Source organism: Vulpes vulpes, chromosome 8 (genome assembly GCF_048418805.1).
Source record: "Vulpes vulpes isolate BD-2025 chromosome 8, VulVul3, whole genome shotgun sequence".
Classification (NCBI taxonomy): domain Eukaryota; kingdom Metazoa; phylum Chordata; class Mammalia; order Carnivora; family Canidae; genus Vulpes; species Vulpes vulpes.
Genome location: NC_132787.1, coordinates 39,871,023 through 39,896,214, shown reverse-complemented (window position 1 = coordinate 39,896,214; position 25,192 = coordinate 39,871,023). Strand labels below are relative to the sequence as shown.

At 46.1% G+C, this 25,192-nt stretch overlaps 1 protein-coding gene across 2 annotated transcripts; it reads right to left on the bottom strand.

Annotated features, from left to right (window-relative positions):
- Positions 1-1,134: 1,134 nt before the first annotated feature.
- Positions 1,135-17,611, bottom strand: FGF6 (fibroblast growth factor 6). 2 transcript variants are annotated; one of them, XM_025995386.2, is made up of 3 exons: positions 17,021-17,611; positions 15,960-16,063; positions 1,135-5,574 (listed from the first exon to the last, which is right to left on the bottom strand). In XM_025995386.2, the coding sequence occupies exons 1-3, from the start codon at positions 17,364-17,366 to the stop codon at positions 5,398-5,400; spliced, it is 627 nt and encodes a 208-aa protein (XP_025851171.1). In that variant the 5' UTR covers positions 17,367-17,611; the 3' UTR covers positions 1,135-5,397. The 2 variants fall into 2 exon arrangements, with proteins under 2 accessions (XP_025851171.1, XP_072622287.1); XM_072766186.1 differs by lacking the exon at positions 1,135-5,574 and adding an exon at positions 13,179-13,824 and having other exon boundaries at positions 17,021-17,601.
- Positions 17,612-25,192: the final 7,581 nt, after the last annotated feature.

Genomic DNA, 25,192 nt, shown 5'->3' with positions numbered 1-25,192 from the left:
TAAGAGCTCACTTTTCTCTGGGATGGATTCCTTTGTCCACCCAGATGAGCTCAGGACCCTGTCCTGTGCCCCCATAGTGCACCTGGACTTGTCTCTCATGCCACTCATTGCATTTTTCTGTGATTATTTGTTTAATGAGTATCTTCTTTGCAAGTATACAAGCCCACATATAATTTGTCACAATGATATTCCAAGGCTCACAGGAGGATTTTAGAAATATTAATTGTGTGGATAAATATAAGAATGAAGAGGCCACAGGATCAGGCAGTTCTTCCAAGAGTACATAGATTGATTCAGAACCCAGCATCGCTCAAACTGAAGGCACATTTTAGTCTCTGCCAGGGGTGATGTGAAGAATAGAAGAGGGATATGGGAGGGGATGGCATGGTGGGGAGCATGGTTGGGAGATTACAGGTGTGATGATGGGGGTGGGATGCGGGAACATGAGAGAAAAGCTTGGGATTCGTGAGTTCTCATCTGGCTGTGTGATCCTGGATGAGAAACTTAAGCTCCCTGTTTTTCTTCTTTTAACCTATGAAAAGACTTTTATAATTTATACAGTCTCTGTTATCTCAAATATTTTATAATTTCAGTCATTCTACTAACTAGGGCTTTTCAATATCAGAATCACCTGGGGTGTGTGTTACAAGCATAGACTCCTAAGCCCCACCCAGGCCTCTGGGTCAGTATCTCTGAATGTGGCTAGGGAATCTACATTTTAACATACTCTTGGGTGATTTTTTTTAAAAATGCAAGTTTGTGAGAGGATGGGAACTGCATCTACCCCATTCACTCATGTATCCCAAAACTCCACCCAATGCAGCACAGAGATAGGGTGCTCAATAAGTACTTCTTGATGGGATGGGTGAATAAGTAAATGGTATAGTCACAGAAATGTGGATATCTTGCTTTGATCGAGGCAGAAAGGGAAAAGGGCTTCCACTCTGGGAATGAATTCTCCATTTATAAAATATGGCAGTTGGACTAAGTGACTCGCATGACTTCTCCCTACCTTAGTAATCCACAGGACCATTTGTCTATAATATTGACAGCACCATGGATCGATGCTTTGTTTCCCTTTGCTTTCCTCCTTGACAGGTGAGAAAGAATCAAGGTGAAAATCAACCACAACTCAAAGATTGATTGTGAGTTTTAATAGGAGGGGTGGAGTCAAACAGTTTAGAGGAACGTATAAAAAGACCTTTTACTTTTTGCTGGAACAAGATATGGTTTGTGCATAGCACATACATATTAAAAAATAAAAGCATCACATTTTACAAGCACATGACTGAACAAATTCTGAGTTTTTCTACTTACTTGACCCAAACTTGGGGACAGCTCTGTACTGGGACCCAGCCTGAGGTACTTACTGATTTATAGAAAGTGGAAACCACATGAGGACACAGCTGTCTGAATGCTGGAATTTCAGTAGTTCAATGAGGTATACAAACATGGTTCTGTGTTGGCTCTTGGCATGATGGACTAGATTCAGGATCTGTTTTGGATATAATCACTCCCTCCTCCCATTCTTGGAAGAGGAAGTATCAACTCAGATGGAAGCACAGAACTATACCTACTCTTCTGGTCTGTCCCAAGCATTCTGGGAGGTAGCAGAACGAGTGGACATTCCTGGCCAAGTGGAGAGGGGGTGCAGATTTGAGAGACCCACTTCCTAGACAGGAAAGTGGCAAGCCACAGAGAATATCTCCTCAGTGACATTTGAGCCAGAGCCTTTGGGGACAGAAAGTTATAGGAGCTTTCTAGCTTCTGTACATGTGAAAAGCAGAAGAAGGGGATAGACAGGAGAGAGAATATCCCTGTGTCTTAGGGGCCAGTGACCGCTTTTCATAGATATGTTTGCACCAGTGACCATGGCACAAAATGGGCAAGGGCAGTGGACCTACAATGATGGGAGGAAGGAGAACTACAGCATGTGGACTTTTATACATTATTCTCTCTTAGGATTCTACAGAATGATAACTTGGAGGCTCTGACATCTAGGACGAGAAAGGGGCCCAGCACCATTATGAGAAGAATTCCAAGCTTCTCAGTATAGGACTAGGTCAGGAGAGAATTTCAGGCCTGGGTTTCTGGACTGGGAAAATCCTAGTATGTCTAAAAAGGAGAGAGGTTTGTAGCCTGGATCAGAGAACAGGAGAAATATTCTCTTTCCTAGGCCATAGAGTGGCCCTGGCCAGGGGCTTGGAGCACGTGTGCTAGACGTGTTGGGACCTGGCGGCAGAGGGGGAAGGCTGTGAAGGATAGTGGTGGGGTATTAATTACAATATTATATACCTTCCAAAGGAGGTTCGAAAATGCATGGCAAGTATGAAGGGAAGGGATGTTAGAAGGCAGCAAATGAGGGAGGGAACATAATCAATAGCTTCAATGAGATAGTTGAGGTTTTCTGGTTTCCTCTGAGGTCCACGCATTGTCTTGAGGAGAGTGCAGATTCTACAGGAGGTCTGGAGCTCCCCTCTGGTTTCTGAGCTCACCTCTCCCCAGCTGAGGAGTTCACCTCCAAGTATGTGATTATATCTTGCTCTCATTGTTATCGTTTGCTCTTGAAGGAACAAGGCAGCATTTGGCACCCCAAGTTTGCATGGAGCTGCCAGAGAAGGTATAGGATAGGAGGGAAGCCAATGACTAGACTACAAAACTCTATAAACCAGGATCATAGCTCAGGATGTGGGGGAGAGAGGACCCAAGTCATTCGTAGTACATGGCAGCAGGAACGTGAGGATCCTTGTGTTCCGCTGCCCATGCAAAGTCTGCTGCAGCCTTTTGGATCCAACAGGGCTGAGAGCTCAGTCCTGGACTCAGTAGACATGGTGATCAGACAGGAGACAATTCTGCACACCAGTGCACAAACACAGGAGCAGGAGAGAAGGGACTGAACAGCCCTTTGCTGATCCTCCTCCGTTCCTGCCCCTTAACCCACTTCTGTGGATGGAGAGAGACTCGTCGGAAGCCTAAGCCACTTACAGGTAAAGAGAAAGCTCTTGGGAGAGCACTCCTCTGGACAGGAGGCATTTAAAGAGTCAACAATGCATCACCACATCCAGGAATATGTTCAGAAGTTTCAACAAATGATACAGCATAGGCCCTGGTACCAGTTAGAATAGATGCCCTGAGGCTAGGAACCAATTCCAGGCATAGGCAATGGGTGTGCTGCTGCTGCTGCATAGTGACTGCATAGCAAGCCTTCCTGGTCCTAGGCATGTCATTGCTTCTCCTTCTCACTCTTAGCATGAAAGCTAGGAGTGAACATTTGGGGGAGCTCCTTGTCAGTGTTTGAGCACTTTTATGAGCCTCTAGAGAGATGCAGGAATCTAAGGCCTTGAGACTCTCTTTAGAAATGTATCCCCTCCCATGCCAAGTTGGCTTAGAGATTTAAGAAGAAAGGAACTAGAGCTTTGGGACCTAAAACTTTTCTCTCCACCAGATCACTGTCTGTCCATCCTCCCAGCCTGCCTGCACTCCTGGCACCTTCTATCGGATACTGATGCATGCCTCAGGTTCTGAGTGAGTCAGTTTCTCATACACCCTGTCAAAGAGATCAGTAAATTGCTCTAGACAAGATAATCAGCTTTGTCCTCTGCCTCCAAGCAGAGCTGCACTTCAAATATTCCAAATGGTCAAGATGGACCAACTTTTTCCCCCTTCCACTTGAACAAAGACCCCAGCTCCTTCCAGTTTCTTCCAAGGCTTGGTCATGTCCAGTCATGCTCCTGAGTTCTTATTGCCTGTTGAATCTTTTCTCACCTTGGTGTGGCCTTTTCCTCCTCATCCAGCATATGTCCTTCCTGATGTGTGCTAGACAGAGAGATAGCCAGTATGATGTCTCCGTTGGGTGGCCAACTTCCATGTCCAGTTCACAGTCGCTCAGCTCAGGTCTATCTATAGATGGCCTCATCTGCAAATAGAGAGGTATGTCGAAGATGAAGGTATTTGCAGCAGATGAGGGGCTGTCTTGCAGGCAGGGGCCCCTGAGAGTAGCAGAGGGTGTCAGGTCATTTTGTAACACGATGGTTCACGTATAATGCCGAAAATATTTGCACTCTGATATGGCTCTCTCTGGTTTCAGATTTAGGAACATTCCAATGGTTCAGGAATCTGAAGGCTCCAGGCAGACAACATTTATAGTCACTTGGGGGAACCTCTGCTTTAAATACTCTCAAAGGACAGGAGGCAAGACGGCATTGTAGAGCAAGGAGCTGTTATAGCTTGGCTGCTTGATTTCACGGGATTATCACTCTTCTCTTACTGTAGGGGGGCCAGAGGGGGCAAACTCTGGAGGTCATGGTGCCCATTCTACTGCATCCAGGCACCAGTGTGTATGCAAGATGAGGACGACCAAGAAGGAAGTGAGAGTATCAGATGAGGACTTGGGTGAGTTTCCCGGACGTAGCTGGAGAGGAATTATCATCTGCAGTCCAAAGCCTCTCTACTTCCTTCATGCCCTACTTTGCACCCCCTCACCTCTCGCCAGAGAAGTTGCCATTATTAGGATCCTTGTCATCTGAAGTTAAAATAAGACCTAGTTCAAAAGGAGGAAAAGTTATGGGCGGGGAGCCAGGCCCCAGCTTGTTCTTGGAGCCACAGGCGGCACTGAATCCTCCAGGCAGAAAGGCACTTCATAGAACATCCAGTCCCTTCCGCTGCTTCCAGCAGGCCTTCCCCAACTGCCTGAGGCACTGCTCTACCCCATTTCTTCAAGAAGAGGATCCCTTCTTTCCCAGCTCCCCTGTCAGGGCAGCCCAGTGTCCCCAGAGCTCTCACAGGCAGGAAGTTTGGAGCCTGCCCACTTTCTTTCTGGTTTGCAGATAAACCGTACTCCCTTCCACTCTGCCCTCTATGCTTAGAGGACAGCTGCTCCCCACTGCCTGTGCATCCCATGCATGCACTCAAGTGGCCTCTGGATGGAAAGATGATTGGAAAGAGGCAGAACAGGAGTACATATCAATCCAGCTGGATTGACAAGTGACATTCTTGCAGGCAGATTCCTGCTGCCATGATACTGGGAGAGAGAAACCCGATGCTCTGCAATGCCTTTGCTCAGACCACCTACACAAAGATGTATGGACATACCTGAACACACACACACACACTGCCACCTGGCATTTCCCTGTGCACATGGTCATATGCCACATGTACCTTCTTTCCTCAGTTGAGGTCAGAGCAAGTATCCATTGCCATTCTAGGATAGTGGTTGCAACCGTTCACTTGGATTGGTTACATACCATAGGGTCCGGTGTGCCTTCTCCCCAAGCACAGGAGAAGCCCAACTCAGGAGTCATGGCGGGGAGGGGGTGGCGGTAAGGGGAATTGTTCATTTGTGCAAAATTCCAATACAAAAGATGTTGTTTTCAATCTGCAAGCCTCCTTTCAGGGTCCTTATATCCTGGGAAGGAAGTGAGTGACAGTCATGATTGGGGACACCTTGCTGCCCCGCTTTACCCGTCCATATTTGCTCAGTGCGATGTAGGTCCCTCTGTACAGGTCTGACTCATAGGCATTGTAATTGTTGGGCAGGAGGGTTTCTCTGAACTTGCATTCCTCTTGGAAGCTGGGCTGCCAAAGAAATGGGCAAACAGAGGCTCAATTATAAATGAGGTGTAGCAGGCCCCCTCCTGGATGCGCCTCCCCTCCCCTTTGTAAGACAACCAACAGGGAATCTGAACCATTCTAGGTGAATGGAATCATGGAAGATCAGAAAGGAAGAGACTTCTGAACTCTGTTGGACCTCTCTCACGTTCCCTCCATTAGGATGAGAAAATCAAGGTCCAGGGACAGATAAATTGTCTGTGTAATATGGAGTGGGTTTCTTGACTTTTAGTTCAGGGCTCTCTCCTCTAAGCACCTAGCTGATAATTTATTCCATTCAGAGAAAGGACCAGAGAAGGATGTAAAAGGCTGTTTTCTCAAGTCCACTGTGAGAGGTTGTCAAATGGAGTAGGTTGGGGGCCTGGGTTCCACTTTTGTGGCTTCTCTGCTTCCTGGTTGTATGACGTTGGGCAGGCTCTTCCCTCTCAGCCTTTGTTCCCTTTTCTGCAAGCTGTGGGCTGGGTTGTTGGTGAAGTGTGGTTAGCAGAGGTTGGGAGACAGATGACTCCCCACGTCCTTTCCAACGCTATCTGTTGACTATGTTAACCCTTTCTTCTTTCCACTGATTTCCCCTCACTCTGTCTTTCCCAGTTGATGCCCCAGGTTTGCAACCCCTTAAAGAGGTTCATTCCTGGTTTTGACTTTGAGCCCAAAAGACGCCTGATGCCTTCTAGACATTCAGAGCTCTCCAGGGAAGTTTGGGAACAGAAATGATAAGGAGCAGCCATTTTTATGGGGAAGAGAACCTGGTTCCCTCTGTGGCAGGTGGTGCCGTGGAGTCTGGGGCTAGTGATAAATCAGCCTCTGCAGTGCTAATTTGGTAGAGAAGCGCGTGTGGACCATCTGTTCAGAAAATGAATGCCGAACTTCCTGTCACACATCAACAACTTCATTCCTGCTATATCACCCACGTCCTCCTTTATTCCTAGAAAAGAGGGCCCTTCCTCCCTCAGCCTGCAGGGCCACTGCTGAGGGAAGCTGGGGAGGTTTCTGTGCTTAGGACAGGGAGTGGTTCTATGGGGTCTAGAGGAAGAGGGAGCAAGGTGAAAGCCAGGAGATAGGGGATCCAGCCTCCAAAGAAATACAGAATGAAACAAAAAGAGAGAGGTGGGATGTGCTTTCTGACTCCTTCCTGCTGACTGAGGCCATCAGCTATAAAAAGCCCACTCAATGGCTAGATGGCTGTGCCAGAGGGGTCGTCTGACCATCTCTGAAGGAATCGATCTCTGAGCACCCTGGGCTCGTTGAAGGTGGGGGATGGACCAGAGCCTCTTCCTGTTATGAGCAGAGGGTGATGAGCTAGCTCACTGGGCTCCCAGATTCTTACAGCTCTTTGGGTGTACTGCTCAGACAGCATGGACAAGAGTATGTGATTCCCCAGGGCCAGCTTCTTCTTTCCCAATAGATTCCAAGTTGCCCAAGACAAGGATTGTGTCTTGTCAGGTACGTGATGCTGAATGGATGATTATTTCACAGAGGCAGCAGCAGGACAGGTGGATACTCCCCACATATTTGGCTCTTCAGGGCAGCATGAGAGTGAGAAAGGGGGCAGTGCAGTGTGAGGGGGAAACAGCATACTCCCTTCCTTTTGCCCCTTCCTCCTTTCCCCACTCAAGCCCCCCAATGTTTATTGTTTACAAGGCACTTCCGCATGTGTTAATTTAGCTGAGATGAATGTGAAAGCTTTAGACTGGTATGCCAGCTGGCTTCCCAGTACCACACTAGGGAGCTTGGGTTTTCAAAGCTACCTTTGTTATGAATACTCAGTAAGCATTTGTGGAAGGAATATGCCAAAGGTAGAGGGAATAAACTAATCAAAGTAGGTATGGAGCATATTTCTGCACTAGCTTTGAGGTTACACTGATGATTATTCACCTCTTACTTAGCTATATGAACCTGGGCAAGTGATTTAACCTTCCCTCATCTCGAGTTAACCTCCGTTCCCTTATCTGTAAAATGGGGCAGTAAGAATTATTATGTCATAGAATTGGAGTTAGCATTAATTGAAATAATGTACAGAAAATTATTGGTATAGGGACGCCTGGGTAGCTCCGTGGTTGATCATCTGCCTTCAGCTTAGGTCATGATCCTGGGGTCCTGGGATGGAGTCCTACATCAGTATCCCTGCGGGGAGCCTGATTCTCCTTCTGCCTATGTCTCTACCTCTCTCTGTGTGTCTCTCATGAATAGATAAATAAAACATTAAAAAAAAGAAAGTCATTGGTATAACACTTGGCACATAGTAAAATAAAAAATATTGTTATTACTATAATTCTTCTCTATCATGAACCACTTTGCATTAAAAGCCCTAAAAAACTTTGTCTTACTTTGTCTTTTTTTCTGAATCACCATTCCTGCAAAACCTGCTGTGGGTTATTGGACATTTTTGCTTTTAAGCTCTGCAGTTATTGACTGAATGACTCGGAGACCATGAACTTGTATGAGAAGACCACAGAATTAGGACATACAGAAGCTGCACTGCTCTTCGGAGCCTCTCTGGACCGTGGTTTCTTTACCTGTGCATGGGGTGTAGAGTAAGCCACAGAAGCTAAGATTGTTGATGATCAAAGCTCTGGAGCAACATCACTAGGAGCAAGGCACTCAGGATTGATTGCAAATTACTAAGGAATAAAACTACACTGATTAAAAGTCTGGTGCAGGGGTGACTGGGTGGCTCAGTTGGTTAAGCTTTGCACTCTTGATTTTAGTTCAGGTCATGATGTCAGGGTCCTGGGATTGAGCTCCACATGGGGCTCTGTGCTGACCGTGGAGCCTGCTTGGGATATTCTCTTTCCTCCCTCTGCTACCACTACCCCACTCTTACCCCAGCCCCTCTGTGCACACTTGCATGTGCATGTGCGTGCTCACTCACTCTCTCTCTCAAAAAAAAAAAAAAAGAATCTGGTGCAGATTGATGAACAAAATATAGACTCCAGAAGTTGATCCAAATATGTCAATATAAAATAAAAATGGACCTGAAATTCATATAAAATAAAAGTAGCATTTCAAATCACTGGAGAGAACATGGTGTTAGAACAACTGGATAATATCTAATAATAATAATAATAATAAAAATAATAATAGTAATAAAGTTTGATTTCTTATTTCACTCCTTATATTAAAGAAAATTCTATAAGTAGCAAAGGTTTTATTTATTTATTTATTTATAAGATTTTGTTTATTTATTTGACAGATAGAACATATGTAGGGGGAACAGCAGAGGGAGAGGAAGAAGCAGGTGCCCCACCCAGCGGGGAGCCTGATGTGGGGCTTGTTCCCAGGACTCTGGGATCATGACCTGAGCCAAAGGCAGAAGCTTAACTGACTGAGCCACCCAGGTGCCCTTATAACTTGCAAAGATCTAAATGTAAAAAAAGAGAACCTTAAGAGTCCAGAAAGAAATTTGATTTAAGTAATCTTGAGTCAGGAAGACCTTTTTGATGAGGACACAAAAAATTATGTACCATAAAAAAGTGAAACCAAATAAATTTGAGTCTGGTAAAAGTTGCCTTAAGCAAAACAAAAATATAAATAGCAAATTCAGTTAAAAAATCGTAGCAGTACTGGGGCACCTGGGTGGCTCAGTTGGTTGAGTGTCCAGCTCTTGATCTCAGGGTCATGAGTGCAAGCCCCATGTTGGGCTCCATGCTGGGTGTGGAGCCTACTTAAAAAACAAACAAACAAACAAACAAATAAATAAATAAATAAAATGAAAAATAGTTGCAATGTATATGTGTTGGAGAGTATATTTTGTTACCGTACCTTAACTGAGAAATGGACTGTTTATGAATAGAACATTCACAGAAAAGGAAATACAATTAACATTTGAACATAAGAAAATATACCTAATAAGAGAAATCTAAGTCATAATGATGAGGTAACATTTTTAATTGTTTAAGAGAAATCAGATGTTTTGAAAATATTCTTTTTTTCTTTCTTCCTTCCTTTCTCTCTCTTTTTTTCTTTTTTAGAGAGAGAGAAAGAAGGTGTGAGCAGGGTGAGGGGGGGCAGAGAGAGAGAGAGAGAGAGAGAGAGAGAGAGAGAGAATGCCAAGCAGTCTCTGCACTGAGCACGGAGCCTCACTCAGGGCTCCATCTCACGACCCTGAGATCATGACCCAAGCCGAACTCAGTAGTCTTGACACTTAAACCACTGAACTACCCAGGTGCCCCTTGATAATATTCTTTCATTGATGAGGGCATGAAGATTAGGAATTCTCATGTAACATCTGTGGGTGCAAATATTGTTAGAACCTCTATAAAGAGCAATTTGCCAGTATCTACTAGAATAAAAAAGGAATATAACTTTGACTAATAATTCTGCTTCCAGGAAGTTATCTTACCATCCAGCTCCTACACATGTACAAGAGTTACTCCCTGCAACATTATTTATAATAGTAAAAGACCAAAAACAACAAAGCGTCTATTAGGAGGGAAGTAGTTCATTCCATTCTGACAAATCCACACAATTGAATACTCATGAAAAAATACGGAACCGCTCTGCGCACTGACTTGAAGTGATCTCAAAGACATACCATTAAGTGAAGAGGCAAGGTTCAAAACAGTGTGTAGTATGCTCTTATATGTGTGACTTTATAAAATAACAGTGAGGGAACACCCTCAGGACACAGGTTCTTCTTGGAGCAGCACATAAGGAGCTGGTCCAGTGTCTTTCTCTGGGGAGGTAGGTACTAAAGGCTTCAAGATGGCAGTGTGAAGGGAACCAGATTTCCATGGCATATTCTTTTGCACTGCCCCCCCCCCCCCCCCCCCCGTGTTCATGTATTATCTAGTCATGTAAGTAGATTATTTAAAGCAGGAAAGGAATTCAGGATACGAGACAGGCCGGGAAAGGAAGTGAGAAAACATTTGTATCCAAAACCAGTGGTCCCCCCTTCTCCTGTCCAGGCCCTGCCACCCTCCACTTGCCCCTCTGTTCTAACTTACACATCCCTGGAGAGTAACCCAGCGTCAGCATCCAGGAGAATGCACTTCTGAGCTGGATGATGCTTACAGAGAGGTTTCGATGTGGTTTGCAAACTGTCGAGTGGAAATGAAACCCTGGTGCTAGGGGGCGGGGGACGGGGGAGCCGGTGGAGGGCGGGGGAAGGGAGACTCTTGAGGGCATCTGCCCATATCCACCATTTTAGGATGTGTCCAGTTTAAGAACCCAGGCTTTCCCAGCATCTGGGGCTCCTGAAACATTGTTGAACTGTGCATGACAGTGGTTGTGTGCACTGTGCTCATCCCATCTCTGCTCATCCCATTTCGATTACTCAAATTCCCTCTCCATTAAGAAATGTTTTCCTACTTTTGTTTCTTTCCATTTGATTCTTTTTTTTCTAGCCTCGCTCACATTCCTGGCTTCCTCAGAACGGTGTACAAGAGTGAAACAAGAGAACTTTGCTTTCAGAGGAAGTTTGCTTTCAGAGCCACCTCTTTCTCCTGAGGATCCCTTTCTTGCACCCCTCCGCCCTGTTCTTGGGGTGCAGGTGGCAGGAGGTCAAGACCCTTTCTCTGAACTCTTTGAAGTAGCCGAAGCTTCAGGCCAGTGGGATTTTCCTGCTGCCCAGACTGATGCCCAAAGTGGTATCCAGCCCCAGTCCCTTAATCCATGTCCACCGCATCCTGAGCCCGGTTCTCATGGCCCGGGAGTGCTGGCTGCTTGGCTCTGGTGAGAAAAGCACTCGTGCCAAGTGAATGCCGTGTTAATAAAAGCAGCTACCATATATTATTACTTGAACAAATGAAAATAATTCCACTGGATCATATTTCCTGGGCCTGCCGGGCCTCAGGCCCCAGCGTGACAACGTCTTAAATTCCATGTTGGTCTAATCAGACTTACGTGGAACCAAACTCCAAAGCCATCAGCTCTTACGTGGAGAAGAGCATTTTGGAGAGGGGTTTGTTTTGCAGAGGGCTGTTTCAGCATGTGACCTCTGCCAAGAAAAGCCCCTTATGATAGTCTAGGGTAGATGAGACATCCATCCTCTTGTCTCCAGGCAGAGGTAAGTCACCTGGGCTGGTGGAGGTGGATGCTTGTTGTTAAAGTTCTTCCTCCCAGGGCTGCCCTTGGCCACTTGCCCCTATTATTCCTGGTTTATGAGTGTGCATGGGAAGAGCAGGGATAGGAGGTATTTGAGGAGTCGGGTAAGGGGGGGGGGGAAGAATTTTATCCTAAGACCCTTCCTTCTGCAGCCCCTGACAACTTCTTTTTTCTGTCCTTAGCTGAAATGGAGAAATAAGATCTCCCAGCTCTGGAGAGGTCTATATATTGCAACTCCCTTTCATAACACACAATTGCATTGTCAAATTAGAAGTTTGAAAGGTTTTCTTTCTTCTTTCTTTCTTTCTTTCTTTCTTTCTTTCTTTCTTTCTTTCTGTCTTCCTGTCTTTCTTTCTTTCTTTTCTTCTTCTTCTTCTTTTCTTTTTTGTTATTGAAGTTCGATTTGCCAACATATAGTATAACACCCAGTGCTCATCCCTTCAAGTGCTGAAAAGGTTTTCAGCAGGCATATCATTCTTCTCATTCCTGTGTAGCTCTGTGAGCAGGCAGGCCGTGTGTCGGGGAGGGCTGTCTGCAGGGCTCTCAGGTCCCACCCCCCAGTATTTCCCCTCTGTGCTAACACATCCTATCAGAAATCTGTTCTTTGAGCTTTGCTGCTGAGTGTGGGCAGGGATTAGTCCTCACCCTCCCAAAGTAATGCCCGAGAGAATAATCAAAGGTCTTGATGAATGAAACAAATACTGTGTTTTGCACGTTGTCATGCTACTATTGATTAAAAGGATATAGACACAGTTATAATTAGTAAAACTAAAATTGCTTAAAAGCATAAGTGAATTCCTACTAGCTTCTTGTCAGTATACATTTTTTTCTGGGCCAAAGGATTCTCATGGAACATTGGCAGGTGGAGATCTTTGATAATTTTCAATTTTATTTTTAAAAGGATGAAGGAGAGTGGAATTCACTGATTTCTGCCTCTGTTGATATTGAGAGAACAGAGATCCAGCCTGAGAGAAGGTCAATGATTTTGCCACAAATGGGAGAGTGGTGGAGGGTAGATGGGGCAGGAGCTAGAACTCGGGTCCCAGTCTGTACACCAGATGCACCGCTGCCATGGGATTTCTGCGCCTTACCTGCAGAGCCCTGAGGCAGCTCTGCATACAGCTATGATAATGCAAACTTAGAGACCTAGTGTCCCATCTGTAAAGGGAGGATAAAGATCACACGCACCTCCTTGGGATGCTGGGGCATAATGTTTGGAAAACACTCTGCAGGGTGCCCGCCAAATAGTAGGTGCTCAATATGGGTGGCTATTTATATTGTCTAAGCCGGGCAGAGGTACCCTGTCATGAGGCTCTGCACCCCTCTTTCCTAGAGGTGACACATGTAGGAGGCCACTCTTCCTAGGTGGGTTTTCTGGGATCTTATTCCCTGACCCCGAACTGTCCCCTGTCCCTAGCCCCAGCATGGGTCCCCTCCCTCCATGAGAAATCACATTTAGTTGCAGGCAGTAGCAGCTGAGCCCTGGGAGATGAGGCAGCTCTAGGGGCTTAAGGGAAATAGTGTGAATGAAATCATCACCCAGCAGGAGTCTTCCTGGCTCCAGGGATCAGCTGGCAATTGTTTTTTTAGACTGTGATAACAGGCCCCAGAGGGGTAGCAGGAGGGGGCAGAGGTGGTTCAGCAGCATCTGATGCACAGCCACACAAAGCATCAGTTGCCCAAGCTTGGGGCACAGTTTGGCCAGACTCCCTCATCCAGCCCTACTCTCTGTACCCTGGCCCTGGGCTCCAGAGAGGACAATCTCCCACCTCAGAGAAGGTGCTCCTGGGCCTGATGCTGCTGGGGTATGGGACCAGGTGGGCAGAGAGTGCAGAGTGTACAGATCTTTCCTCAGGACAGCCCCACTTTTCTCTGGACTTGCTCACTTAGTGAACCCTCCAGCTCATGGGCCCACTTGAACGACCCCCCCCCCCAAGTCATGTGCCCTGGGGGCAGGGCGGAGGTGTCTGTGACTTCAGGAGTCAGCCCACAATTCAGAGTGGCTCCTTCCCTTTAACTACTCAATGCTTTACCACTTTGCCTGCTTTCTTGTCATTCTTTTCTTTCTTTCTTTCTTTCTTTCTTTCTTTCTTTCTTTCTTTCTTTCTTTTCTTCTTTCTTCTTTCTTTTCTTCTTTCTTTCTTTTTCAACATGGAGCTTGAACTCATGACCCTAAGATCAAGACCTGAGCTGAGATCAAGAGTCAGATGGTAAACTAACTAAGCCTCTCGGGGAATCCCTGCAGTGCTTTCTCTGCTTGATGAAAGCTCTGATTTTGGAATCTCATATAGGTTTTCTTACCAGGGACACACATTTCAAGTGGGAAGTGGATAATTGTTCCTACATATATGCCCTCTCTCTGCCTCAGAGTTGAGCATCCTTCTGGGTAAGGAGAAAGAAATAGGTTTTCTGTTGTCTGGGCTTCCTTCCAGGAGATCTACCTCCTAAATAGTCCCTTGCAGACAGTGCCACAGCCAACACCACCCATTCCTGGCTCTCCAATCAGGGGGACCCCAGGTACACACAGACTGGCGAGAAGGGGCTTTTGGGGATGACTCATGCCATGGAAGGGGCCCTGCTGCACCCAAATCTAGGTTGGTCCCAGGCAACCTCCTGTCTTCTCCATCACCTTTGTGCAGAGTGGTCTGAGAAAAAGGGTGTCTGGGAATTCCAAGCCTCATGCTGGGTTTCAACTGCCCAGCCCTCCAAAGTCCATGTTGCTTGGTGGTCCCCAAGCCTGCCCGTGTCTCAGAAATACCATAGAAGCTTCAAAAATAATAAACAAACCAATTATCAGGCCCCCATCTCAGCCCTGCTGAGTAAGCATCTTTAATGGAGGTCCCTGAATTCAGTACTTTGAACAAGTTACCAAGATGATATGGATGCAGAAGTTCTTCTTTCATGTCTTGCCTTTAGGAAAGAGGAGTGCAGAGCCTCATGGAGGGTACCTCTGCCTGGCTTAGACAATATAAATAGCCACCTATATTGAGCACCTACTGTTTGTTGGGCACCCTGCAGAATGCTTCTTGAGCATTATGCCCCAGTACCCTCAGGAGGTGTGTGTGATCTTTATCCTCCCTTTACAGATGGGATACTGGGTCTTTAAGTTTGTACTATCACAGCTGTATGCAGAGCTGCCTCAAGGCCCTGCAGGTAATGCGCAGAAATCCCATGGCAGCGGTGCATCTGGTGTTCAGACTGGGACCCAAGTTCTGGTTCCTGGCACCATCTATCCTCCAGCTATTTCCTCTTCAGATGCCCACTTTTAACCCATGCCTTGTCTCCATGCAAACCAACCCAGATTTAGTGTCAGCACTAAAGATTACAGGGAAGAAGCTGAGTACCCCCTTTGGGTATGTAGCAGACCCCTCGGCCTCCCGGAACCTGGCACCAATCCTGGATCTCTCCTCATTTCCCGATGCTCAGTCTGTGTCCAAGGAGAAGTAGAACAGCACTCCACGCCCTTCCCATAAATAACTCTGGTATTCCTTAATAATTGTTCAGAGGTCTACCTTTTTAGCCTTCTTATTTCTGTCAAAAGAACTCCCAGTTTCTTCAACTTCATAGGGATGTTTTCCCAGTCCCTATCTTGGAATAAGCTGAATCATAGGAGGAGAGCCCCAGGACTACTGGACTGGGTGTCAACGAGAGCAGAGATTTTGGTAAATATGCTTAGCGGTTGGCTGTGTTTACAAAAGGGCTTGAATTTGCCCTCCCTTGGGTGATCTGTGTGGGGGAGGGAGCTGGAGGTGAGGTGCCAGCCCAGAGGGCGGAATAGGAGGATGCTTCTCCAGCCTATGGGAGCAGAGGTCAGAGGACTTAAAATCTGAAAGTAAAATTTCAATACACCAGTGAAGGTGGGGAAGAGAGTCTCCATCTCTCCTCTTCCTGCATTCTAGGTGGGAAGGTACCTGCCTGAGGTGGGTCATGGGACAGAGCAGCCCAGGCTGAGAGACAGGCTGGCTCCTCTGGGCCTCTCCAGTTCGGGGGATCAAACCTGACCATAAGCTCAGATGACGGCTTCATGTCAGGGTGCAGGTCTCCTCCAGAACCAGTAGCCTCCTGAGCTCTGATTCCCATTTAATGACAAAGGACGGAAAGGTCAGGAAAAGCATGGTGCAGAGCAGAAGCCAATCAACTGTGAAGCAAACCAAGCATGAGCTGCCAGGGCTGTCACTGTGATGGACCCTTCCTTCTTATTCTAGACCGATATTCACTTCTCTACTCAAGCTTTTGTAGTATTTTTTCCAACTGTGCAAGCTGCAGCCCTCATACGACCTGGAGATCCCCCAGCCCAATGGACTCACCGTTGTGTATAATCTGCCTTTACTGTTCATGGCAACGAAGAGGGCACTTTTCACTCCAAAGAGACTCACCACACCCCGCTCCACTGTGGAAATCTCCAGCAGGCCTGACAAAGAAAACAGGGGGCGTTACCCAGGGCTTATGCAGAGCAGTGGGATGTTGATCTAGAGGCAATGCCACAAGGGCATCTAAGTCTGTCCTCTGCTCCTAGAAAGCCAGACCCTTATCACCTCTATGCCTGATCTCACTTTGGACTCGGCACGTCCTGTCACTATACTGTCAAAGGTCCAGTTCCGCAAGGAGGGTTCTGACATCAGAGCCAAGGGCTTGCAGCATATCTACAGAAGATTAGCTTTCACTGACTTAATCACATGAGGTCCTTGCCTGGAGTAGAAAAAGGAATGCCGATTGGTTTTTTTTAATAAAGGACATACTCTACATGTTTCAACAAATCTCAGCTCCTCTGAACTTGCAAACACTGCAGCCGCATGGAAGCTGATGGCTTGCCTGGATCCTGCAGCCCCCATCCTCTCTTGGGTGGGAGTCTATCTATGCAGCAACCCATCAACTTGTAGGACGAGGAAGCTAGGGAGGTTGGAATAAAAAAGAAAGATGTGCTTCAGCAGGGAAATTTTGCAGATCACTTGCCTTTTCTTCTCAAAGAGGGAAGCTAAGTAAAAATCAACCTGGGTTTAATCTGGTCCTGCTGCCCTCATTTACTCTCACCACCCTTGCCTTATGGCTTCCCGGCTGATGGTTCCCTGTGGCCTTGTACAGCCACAGGTGCGTGTCTGTAATGCTAAAGTAATTGGTGCCACTGGGGCTCCAAGGGGTGATGGCAAAGGACACCAGAATGCTTGGACCTCAGCATATTAAGCCTGCAACTAGGCAGGGTCCCAGTGAGTCTGGGAGAGGTGACTATGTTTATGAGCATCCAAGTAGGGAATCACGGTTCTCTCCCCATTATAATAGGAGCCCATGCACCAGAGCAAGTCCCCATCGTCTTTTAGTCTTGCTTGAGCCCAAGCCCCCAGCTTCCCAACTGGCTGCAGCTGGCACTCACTGTAGGGGTTCTCCTCGTGGGTCCCGCTGATCCGGCCGTCGGGGGGCACCTGGAGGTGAAAGCCGATGCCCACGTTGCAGTAGAGCCTCCTCTGCCGCTTGATCCCCACCAAATAGCCACTCTCCCAATTCACCCCGGCAATCTCTCCAGCTAGCCCGGCTCGAGACCTTGACAGCAGAGTGCCCCAGCCCCTGGAGTCCAGCAGTGTGCTGTTGGCGTGGGTACCTGCAGGCAAGGGCACCACCATGCCCACTAGGACGCCTAGGAAGACGAGAGCCCACAGCGTGCCCTGAAGGCGTCCTGCTCCCCGGGACATAGTGATGAACAGCCTCTGTCCCAGGGCCATCCACCTTGCCTCTCAGGCACGTGGTCAGAATTAATGGCCCTAAAAATACCGCCCTTCTTGTTTTTCTCCCCTCAGCATGGCGGCAGGGGCTTATTTTTGGAAGGCAGATGAAGGCTGCTGACATGAAACCAAAGCCTGCTTTGGGCACTCGGGTCGGGAGCAGAGGGACCCAGGCTGAGCCGCGGCTGGTAGGGACCATGGCTTGGGGACGGTTTCTAGCTTGCCCGCTCGCTCCGTCCCAAGTTGATTATATTTGATTTGACCTATCTTTATAGTTCAGCAGCCTGGCCCTCCCCTCCACCCATCATCACCCTGACGTCAACTGGCCCAGCTCATTTATCCAGGGCTGTAACATTAACCTGCTCCTGGGCCTGGCTGCCTCCCCAGACCCCCATCACCCTCCCCACACCCCAGGGATTCTGGGAGCCACTGTCATTCCAGCTATGAGGCAGGAATGAAGTGAGCAGAGAGCATCTCTGAGGGAGGGAGGATTTGGCTGGGAGCCCAGGGGAAGAGGGAGGCAAGAGGCTACCCACAACCCAAACCGGGCAAAAGTTCTTCGCCTGGCAGTGCTGCTGGCTTGCTTATTTAGAGGGCAAAGGGTAAAGACAGTGATAGGGAAAGTTTGGTGGTGGGTAATGATCATGGCCTATGGGCTACCCTAGAGACCTTTTCATGGAAAGAGCTCATGGTGGTTCATGGCAAGGTAGGCTTGGGGGACACTGAGAGCTGAGCCCTTTAAACAGGAGAGAACAGAGATTTGGTGGTGGGGGGTAGGGAGGTGGCCCCAGGAGCTTTGGGATTGTCAAGGAAGAGAGGGCTAGGTCAGGCTTCTGCTTGCTGTGCTGGCTATGACATTCACCCAGTCAATGAGGTGGAAGTTGCACCTGACATAGCCCACTTGCCATTTTTCTACCTGGGCTTGTCCTTGGCATCCAATTGATAGTATTTCCATTTTATAGATAAGCTAAGGTATAGAGAACTTCAGTGACTGGCCTGAGTTACCATAGCTAACAAGTGGCAAAGCCAGAATATCTATAGTTGACCTGAATCCAAAGCCTGTGCCTTTAACTCCCCCACAGGATTGCCTGTAGTAGAAGATAGATGACCAGGCTGGCCCACAGAGTCTATTGAGCTCATTCTGTGCTAAGAGTACATCATAGAATTATTTCAATGGCCCAAAATGATTCACCTCCCTCCCCATACAGGCTGGCAGTTACAGGCAGCCTGGGGAAAGCTCCTAGGATGAGTGCCACTGCCTAGGAACTCTTCTGAGATACCATTTCCTCCCCTCTGCTTCCAAGTCTCCTGCTCCGGTCTGTGTTCAAGCCTCTAGTCTGTACTTCTCCCTGCCTTCTGCCTTTCTGCCTTCATTTGGATTGTTGCTTTGGCTAGAATTTCTGTCAGGCCATGCATTTCAGTTTGCCCTAGATATGTTGTCTAAGATTCCCTGAAGTCCTGACATCTTCTGCCATTATCCTCTGCTGGTAAAATGAACGGGGAAGGATATATATACTCCCCTCACCATCAGGCCCCCAACTTCCCAACCATCTTGCCCCTCCCTGGCACCTCCACTGCCTTGTGCCCAGTCTTACCATCACCAGCACCCTCGTTTCCCAAAAACAATGAATGATTGGCACCTGTGGGCACAGACTGAGTCTACTGTCTAGGTGTCTGTTGGAAAATTGTACAAAAAATATCTACAAAGTAGGAGAATCACGAATAATCTGAAGACAAAAAAATGACCTTCACTTTGGATCTCTAGCTTGATTTCATGTTTTCATGATTTTAAGTTTTCATGTACAGAAGAACAGTGGAGGCCTCTTAATGATGTTCAGTTTGGAATATCGTATAATTATGTGCTTGCTGTGCTGATGTAGGGAAAAGGCATCCCAGAAGGATGCTGGGTGGTAAGAAGTCAGACTGAAATGAATACTTGCCTTGGATACTTGGAGAGACGCTCATCATCATCACTGTGGAATTCTTCTTGGGACCCATTCACTTTGGGACTGCGTCAGAGAGACTGAACTATAACAAAGTCTAAACCATATATCAGTAAAAATGGTAAATCTATTTAGATTCATCTCATCCCAGAATCTTTTGTGTGCAGAGATTGTGAGTGATGTCTTATAAGGCAAGGAACTTTTGAATGGAAGACACTTGAGTCTAAATCCTGACTCCACTATTTATTGCTGTGTGACCTTGCAAAATTTTTGAACCTTTCTGAGCCTCATTATTTTTATCTGCAAAATGAGGTCATTATTTCATAGGACTGTTATAGAGATTAGCAATAATATATGCAAAGGCCCAGTGCAAAGCACAATGTAGCTCTCCTTAGGCTCTGTATCTGAAACATTTTGAAAATCTCTTACCCAATTAAGGAAGGACAAGCCCAAAGTGAGGACTCTCATCTCAAGGGGTGGGAGAAACATATGGGCTTCCAGTTCTTAATTCCAGGCCACCAGAGCATATGTTGTGATGGCTGTTAACATACGCAGAAGCAGGCAGTCTAGATTCCTAAAATATTCTAAAAACCAGTAATAGCCTTGGTATTGTCCCTGTTAAATATAAAACTTAAGTAATTCATTCTATTAAAAAGCCTGAGTCTTATTTTTATCGGGTGATGTGATGAGGCCCTGTTCTAAATGCGCCTCCTGGGCCTGTCTCTATAGCAACTCCGCTGTGCTCAGATATCCATATATTTCTCCTGAAGGCTAATTAAGTTGACAACTGCTAGGGCTTCTTGGTTTACCAGATTTGCACTTGACCCTTCTCTTGGGGCTTAGGGACCCCTATGGATGTGAAGTGATAGAGAAAAGAGTAACAGGTGGAGGAGGCCTCTCTGTGGACCCCTCTTTCAAATAGTTGCCCAGCAGCCTTTGGGGTTGTCAATCACTTTCTCTGGATGAGCCAAGTGTAGTGGAGGTGAGTGGGAAACAATGTTAATGTCTGTCTCCTTCTATGACAGGGTCTTTGTTCCTGGAGTGGAGTACCACCCAATATAGATTGGTCAAATTTGGCACATCACCTACACAGTGGAACCATTTCTGTAATACCAAGCAGGTTGCTTTGTAGGACTCCTGTTTATTACATAATAAAGCTTGAGCACCTCAGAGTGACCATATGGGTAAGCGCACATGGCTCATGTTGACTGTGAAAAGCTGTGTTCATTTATATTTTTCACATTTGATTTTGAAAAAGTAATATTTGCCTTCTTCTAAAGCTATTTTGGAAAATACAGAAAATTGTAAGGTAGAAAATAAAATACCTATTTGTGTTTAGTGTCTTTATGTCTTCTGTCTCAAGCTTTCTTTGAGCTCCTTTGACACAGGGACCCAGCCACCTCCCTTTGCTTCCTCCTCCCTCTTGCTCAGACAGGCACCTGTGTGCATATACCTGGTGTTTCAGGGTTGCATTTGCTTGGCAGATTTGATGGGTATGATGTGGGCATATGCACAGGGGAGAAATTAAGAAGAACCCTTGCTCTTGAACTGAGCAAAACGTGGTACTGAGGGCTCATAAACCTTACTACAAGTGGGAGGATTCAAGAGAGAAAGTTTGACTAGAACAGAGGTCTTCAGCTTCTGCCAAGAGAAGTCAGGTGCCATCTTGCTAGCTGGTCTGCGAAAGAATCCATACTTTGTTCTTCCCTAGTGGAATTCACCTTTCCCAGGTCTCACGCATGTACGTGGGACTCCCCTGGCAATCATGATCCAAATTTCCTGAACTTTTGCCAGCTCATGTGGAGGGACTTCAACCCACTATAAATTGTCTCCAAGTTATTTGTGGAGTTCCGAGAGCATGTCTCACACACATTTGTGAATACGTGACTACTCCTTCCTGGGATCACTGCCGGGCATCTGTATGGACCATTCTTTCCATCAGCCTTCTGCCTTCCCCTGACACCATGGACATGACATTTCTCATTACAACTCATGACCTGAAGCCCTCAAGGATTGAAAGCTGCTTTATGTTCTGTTTCAAATAAGGAATGCATCTCTTAGCCTCTTCCTCATAGTTATACTTGTTAAGGGAATGTCTGACTGGTACTAGTTGTCCCCTGGTGATTTATTCATTTGGATTTTATTTTCAGATTCCTTGCCTGTAGAGTATCTAGTCTTTGTTTATGGGACAAGATCATCAGGTTCGGTTCCCTTCTCCTTCCACATGGAGGCCCCTGAGTTACTAGCACACAGACTTCTGCTAGGGCCAGCTCACTGATTGTCCACGTGTATCTGAATCCTGACCTAAGTTCACACAGGAGACCATGCTCTGCTCCCTGCAGCCCCTTCTTTGGGGAGGAAGGGTGGCCTGGACACAGCTTTGTTGCCTGGCTGTTCAAAGATTTGTAGAGTCTGTTGGGAGGAGGCCATGTCCTCCTTTTCATGCCAGAAATCATCTTCTGGATCTATCCTTCAATCTGAGCCCCTATCTGTGACTCAGTGTGTCTTCCTGTCTCCCAGCTCTCTGTCATTCTTCTCTCTTTGTCTTTCTTGCTCTTTCCCCCTACTGTTTCCCTGTCCTCTCCCCTTACTATTCTCCACCATATGTATAAGCCTAGAGGGCTAGCCAACTGCCAAGGAGGCAGCACCTCAGTGTTGGCTGACCACCATGGCAGCACATCTCAGCTGAATTTGCAAAGGGGCAGAGGAGTCAGATAACTTTCTGGAGCCTCAGAACGTAAGGGATTTTGGCTCTGCTTAGACTTTTGCGGTTTCTCAGATTTGCCTTTCATGATCATCATCTAATAATACCTACTGCGTGCTGAGGAGGGCATGCACCCTGCCAGCCACCATGCAGAGTTATGTAAAAGACTCAGCCCTTAGTGGCAGGCTCCCCAGTGTGGCACAACAGGCCCTTGGTGTCCTGACCTCTTCTGGCCTCTCTAGCTCTGGGGATTTTTGCTTCAGGAACCCCACATGGCCTGTTGTTGTTCTCAGGCACACTTTGTGCTGCTTCTGCCTCCCTGTCTTTGCTCTGTCCTCTCTTTACCGGGTAGAGTGCTTCCCATCTTTAAGGACTCAGCTTAAATGTCACCTCCGGAAGCAATCTCCAACAACCTTCCACCTGTCTCTCAGCTGGACTTAATGCCCCTGTCTTCATTGCTTGCCCCACCCTCACCTCATTAGTGTTTTGCACATATTTTCATCACTGCCCTTACCAGTTTATGTTATAATTTGACAAGGTCATCACTCAGAGTGGGATCCTTGAGGTAGCAATAGTATCTTATTGCTCTGTATATTCAGAACCCAGCACAGTGTCTGCCACATAACAAAGCTGATAAAATGTCTGAATGGAAGTTGTTGAATTAAAGGCTTGAATCTATGGATTTCCCTAGGCAAGGGATTCTCAAACAAAGGCCCAGCCCTCTGTGGAGGGGTGATCAGAATTTTGGTGGAGATGAGCCATATTCTTTAAAAAAATCCAAAATACTTTCAATATACTGAGTTCATTGTGTCATGAAAAACCAAAGTTTCACTGGAGACTTTTTCTTTCACCATGATGGGGAAATTCGCACTGGACTTGTTGCTGCCACTGCAGACAGCAAGAACACTAACGGGTGGAACAATGGTTTTTAGACATTGGTTAATGGGCAGCTCAGGACTGTGATCTCTGGAAGAAAGGAAACAAATGAGAAGGATTCTAACATCACCTTTTCCTTCTGCCTGGAGACACTTTTCACCACAGAGCAGGAGAAGCAGAACCCAAGCAGGGCCCAGAGGTCACAGTGAGTTGAAGATAGAGACCAGTGTTTGAAGGAGACTGGGGCATCAAGAACTTGCAGGGTAGAACACCAAAGAAGAGGGACTGTGTAGAGAAAGAGCTCCAGAAATCTGAGTGTGTTTGTCTTGAAGTCTGTTGCTCAATACCTAGCCATATAAATATAGGGTGAACTCCATGAGAACAGGATAAGCACTATCAGAACGCTGGAAGGTGGGTGATTTCCAGAGCTCAAAACTGAGCTGGTCTGAACAGAGTTGTTTGTGTTCAGACCAGCCAGAGTGGAAAGAACTAGATTTTCTCAGTAGAGAGCATTCAGCAGATACCCCAGAAGAGGTACATTTTAGTAATAGTGATAATAAGGCCTTGGACTAAGGCTCTGGGACCTCCCCTCAACATTTTCAAGACTTCTACTTCTGGCTAAAATGCAATAACAGAAACTGAATTTACCCTCTTGTTCAAAACAACTAAAAAAAAAAAACTGGAAAAGATGTATCAAACAACTGTTTTTCAGACATGAGATATCAGGACAAAAAGGCCAATGATCCCTGAGAAAGAGAAATTAACAAGGTGAATGAGGCAATTGTCCAGTTTACTGACTTTAAGAGAATTCTCAGGCATGGCTCAGGGAGAAGAAATGTAGGTGGAGCCTGGTAAACACTTTGAATTGAGGAAATGAAGTTGACTGAGGGAGATGAAAGCAGAATTTTCAGGGCAGAGCACCAGACAAGAGACAGCTGTACGAGAGAGAACTCAGAGACGTGCAAAGAGGCAACCCCCTGGAGTGGTCAGCAAGGTACAGATTAGCATGTGTAAGCTACCTGAAATTGGGGAGAGAGCTTCCCAAAAGGATTAGAGAGAATAGTACTTGGAGCCCACATAGGACTGGAGACAATGCTTGTTCCCACTAGACAGATGGAAAAATTTAGTAATTCAAGGGACATTAGTTTGAGTACTTACAAGGATTTTCCCTTAATAGTGGGGAATAATTATCCTCAGATCAAATGCTTCTATGGTCCCACCTAGCAAATGCTAAAAGAAAAATTCAAAAGGATCAATCTATTTTCAAATAACTTAAATTCACTCCAGGAAAAAGCTCAAGAATATTCATAAATATAAAAGAACATGCAGGCCCCAACAGGGTAAGCTTCAAATGTCTGGCATGCAATAAAACATGACCAGTCATACAGGGAAGCAGGATATTAAGAGTTATAATAAGGAAAAATGTAAAAAGTGGAAAGAAACCCATGACTGACCCAAATATTAGCATTATTAGACAAGGACATTAATCTAGTTATTATAATTGTATTTTGCTCAAAAAGCTAGAGGAAAGATTAAACATGGTAAGTAGAGACACAGAAAATATAAAAATGACCTAAATGGAACTTTAAGAGATGAAAACCATAGTGTCTGAAATGGAAAACAGACTGGATGGAATTAATTACAGATTAGACACTGCAGAAGAAAACATTGGTAAAATTAAACAGATAACAATAGAAACTATTCAAGCTGATAGCAGAGAGAAAAAGTGATTCAAAAAGTGAAGACAGCATCATTCAAACAACCTGGTATATGTGTAACTGGAGTCTCTGAAGTAGGAGAAGGGACACAAAAAATTGAAGAAGTAATGGCTGAAAAATTTCCCATTTGAGAAGAACTATAAAGTCATGGATTGAAGAAGCTCAATAAACCATAAGCACAAAAATTAAAAAAACTCTAAGGCAATCATAACCAAATTACAAAAAACAATGGCAAACAAAATCTTAAAAGCAACCAAAGAAGAAAAACACTTATATGCAGAGAAACAAAGGTAAGGATAACAGCAGATTTTTCTTTTTTGGAGGAAATATTGCAAGTGTTTTTTTAGTGGTGAGCCAATATCTTTAAAATACTGAAGGAGGGTCACCTGAGTGGCTCAGTCAGTTAAGTGTCTGCCTTTAACTCAGGTCATGATCCTGAGGTCCTGGGGCTGAGCCCTGCATCAGGCTCCCTGCTCAGTAGAGAACCTGCTTTTCCCTCTCCCACTTCCCCTGCTTGTGCTCTCTTTCTCTCACTCTCTGTCAAATAAATAAACAAAGTCTTTTTTAAAAAAAGAGTTGGGCACC